This window comes from Nycticebus coucang, chromosome 11, assembly GCF_027406575.1.
Source record: "Nycticebus coucang isolate mNycCou1 chromosome 11, mNycCou1.pri, whole genome shotgun sequence".
Taxonomy (NCBI): domain Eukaryota; kingdom Metazoa; phylum Chordata; class Mammalia; order Primates; family Lorisidae; genus Nycticebus; species Nycticebus coucang.
In genome coordinates, this window is record NC_069790.1 from 65181109 (window position 1) to 65184446 (window position 3338).

The 3338-nt window shown below is 36.4% G+C and overlaps 1 protein-coding gene across 1 annotated transcript; it reads right to left on the bottom strand.

Moving 5' to 3' along the window:
- Positions 1–710: 710 nt before the first annotated feature.
- LOC128598825 (60S ribosomal protein L11-like) lies at positions 711–1313 on the bottom strand. Its single transcript, XM_053609615.1, has one exon. It carries the CDS (start codon positions 1298–1300, stop codon positions 767–769), a length of 534 nt encoding a protein of 177 aa, XP_053465590.1. The 5' UTR covers positions 1301–1313; the 3' UTR covers positions 711–766.
- Between the last annotated feature and the right edge of the window lie 2025 nt (positions 1314–3338).

Below are 3338 nucleotides of genomic sequence, written 5' to 3' on the forward strand. Positions count from 1 at the left end.
ACTCCAGGGATTTAACAAGACTCTGGGAAGTGAGCAAGAAATATAGTAACATCTTAGGTTATAAAATCAATGTCCACAAATCAGTAGCCTTCACATATTCCAGTAACAGTCAAGCTGAGAATCAAATCAAAGGCATAATGTCTTTCACAGTACCTTCAAATAAAATTAAAATACCTGGAAATATATTTAACAAAGGTTATGAAGCCATAGTCCTGGGTGGGAAGAATCAATGTTGTTAAAATATCCATACTACTTGAGTAATCTACAAATTTAATGTAATCAACATCTACATACCAATGTCATGCTTTGAAGAACTTGAAAAAAATAGAACTTCATTTTACATAACACCCCCCCTCCAAAATCCCTGAATAGCCAGTGCAATTCTAAGAAATAAAAGCAAAATTGGAGGCATCATGTTACCAGACTTCAGATTATACTAAAGTCTACAGTGATAAAAACAGTATTGTATTTGCACGAAAATAGAGATATAGATCTACAGAACAGAATAGAGCTAGAGATGAACCCAGTCATGTATCACCATCTGATTGTTGATAAATCAAACTGAAGAGTACACTGGGGAAAATAATTCTTATTTAATAAATAGTGCTGGTAGAACTGGCTAGCCACATTAGAAGACTAAAACTGGACCCACACCTCTCAGTACTTATAAAAATTGACTCTTGCTAGATAAAAGATTATTATTATTATTATTTTTGCACATTTCACAGAAAACATTTTTATTGTCCTTTTGGATAGAAATGGGAATTTATTTGCCAGGAAGGATGATCCCCTCATACTTCTGCTGGAACCAGCGCATGGCCTCCTCTTTGCTGATTCTGTGTTTGGCCCCAATGCAGCCTGTCCTGCGCTTCTTGTCTGCAATGCTGAAACCTGGCCTACCCAGCACCACATAGAAGTCCAGGCCATAGATACCAATGCTTGGGTCATATTTGATACCCAGATCCATGTGCTCCTGGATCCCAAAGCCAAAGTTTCCAGTATCTGAGAAGTTATTTTTTCTTAATTCAGACTCTCGCACCTTCAGACCTTTCTCCAGGATTTCCTCTGCCTTAGCCCCTCTGACTGTGCAGTGGACTGCAATCTTCTCATTTCTCCTGATGCCAAAGGATCTGACAGTGTATCTAGCTTTGGAAAACACAGGGGTCTGGTCTGTGAGCTGTTCCAACACCTTGGCTGCCCGGGTCAGTCTGTCTCCACTCTCCCCCACACAGATGTTGAGGCAGAGCTTGCGGATACGAAGTTCCCGCATGGGGTTCTCCTTTTCACCTTGATCCGCCATGATGAGAAACAGGAAGAGCTAGATAAAAGATTTAAACGATAAACATTCTAGAAGCAAGTGTGGGAAAAACTATTAACAACATAGGCCTGGAGATTTTATGAAGAAGACCTCTTTGGCAATTGTAGCAACACCAAAAATAAATGAATGGGACATGATCAAAGTAAAAAACTCCTGCACAGCTGAGGGTAGAGCATACAAACAACCTTCAGAATGGGAGAAAATATTTGCATGCTATGACTCTGACAAAGAGCTGATAACTAGAATCTACAGAGAACTCACACTAATCAATAAGAAAAGAGCAAACAATCCCATTTGTAAGTGGGCAAGAGACACAAACCTCTCTGAAGAAGACAGATGAATGGCCAAAAAACACATGAAAAAATGCTCATGGTCCCTCATTGTCAGAGAAATGTAAATCAAAACTTGTTTCTATTGTTGAAGTATTTTATTTCCAAAATGTAAATGCTTAAATGTATTTTAGCACTAAAGTTTAAATCAGAAATACCCATTAAAATGTATCTATTTAAATTCACACTTAGATATAAGCAAATGAAATGTCTTCTGGAAAAAGAAGTGGAGTGAAAAGAGAAATGTGAGGGCACTGAAGAGGGATATTGAGGAGCAATAGGGCACCACAGGGATTAGAATAAATGGCTCAGCAAACAAAAGTTTGCAAACATTGAAGAAACTGTGCCAGCCCAACAGATTTGCTCTGTTTTGGTTTAGCATTCTCTTCATCTCTCTAAGTTCTTTGAGAACAATTTCTTTCTTTTATTTCTTTGTATTTTTAGGAACCTTTTGGTGTGTGCATGTGTGTTTTACACACACAAATCATACAAGTACTTGTTAGATTAATTAAAGTGATAAAGCCTCTGGGTCACTTTACAATCTGTTTCTCCCTCTTAGCCCACCTTGTGCCTCCTAAAGATTTTATTATTGACATCTCACTACCATATCCTTCTTTAGTGGTCTAATTATTTCCCACCTGGTATTTCTGAATCTTTTTTCTTCTCAAATCTGTGTTCCATATCAAAAACAAAGCATTCTTTGATTGTCTATAATAGTATTTTCTGAACCATGTACACAGCTATGATTTAATAAAAAAATTAAAAAAAAGAAAATGGAATTCCATTTGAATTTGCCTATTCAAATAAGTTTGAAAAATGGTATATTTTCTTTGTGATTTCTTAGAACCTTTATATGCAATGTACTCTCCAAAGTGATACACTATTTAGCATTCCCCATGCTTATTCAATCAACAGTCCATCTTTGTGGAACATTTTCCAGCCTTTGAAAACTATACCATTCTTACTATGGCACAAAACCCTTTTGAAGAGCCCCCCTTTATATCTGGGTTCTTTTCCACCACTTTTTCCCGTACATTCCACAAGCAGCAATTCTGCGCTTCTTTTAGTTTCTGAGGATGCTGTTGTCCAGGGTTTGTATATGCTCTTTTAGTCTGATTGTGCTTCCTGGAATATCACTTGTCTATAGCTATCCCTCCAACCTTTGTTTTGCTTTTATGTCCTTACATTTTATTTCTTTTAAGAGGCCAATATTTACTATTCAAGTTATATTATCCTTCTCTTTTCACTACATTATCATTAATTACATTTGCTATATGTCTTCATTAAAGTGCACAACATAGTCTGTTTTTTTTTTTTTTTTTTTTATAGATACTTGTTTCTTTTTCTAGAGTAAGCTTCTTGGTACCAGGAGCTATTCACCTGATTTTCTAATAACTGGTTCTCCATATATGCCAAATGAATGAATAAATGTACAAATAAAATTTCAACTCAACTGATATTTGATAACTGGGTGGAAATCCTGAAATAAGGTCAAGTTGGCCTTTATAACCTCCAAAATCCAATTGCATTCAAGTTAATAAATTAGCACATAAGAGCATGGTAGGTTTGATTCTGTTTGATTCTGAATTGTGTTGATTCTGACAACTTTTGTCTCCTGAGCAGTGCTGGAATACCCACTATGTTTCCCCTGGACATCTTCTCGTGCTATATTGGTGAGCAGATGTTCTATT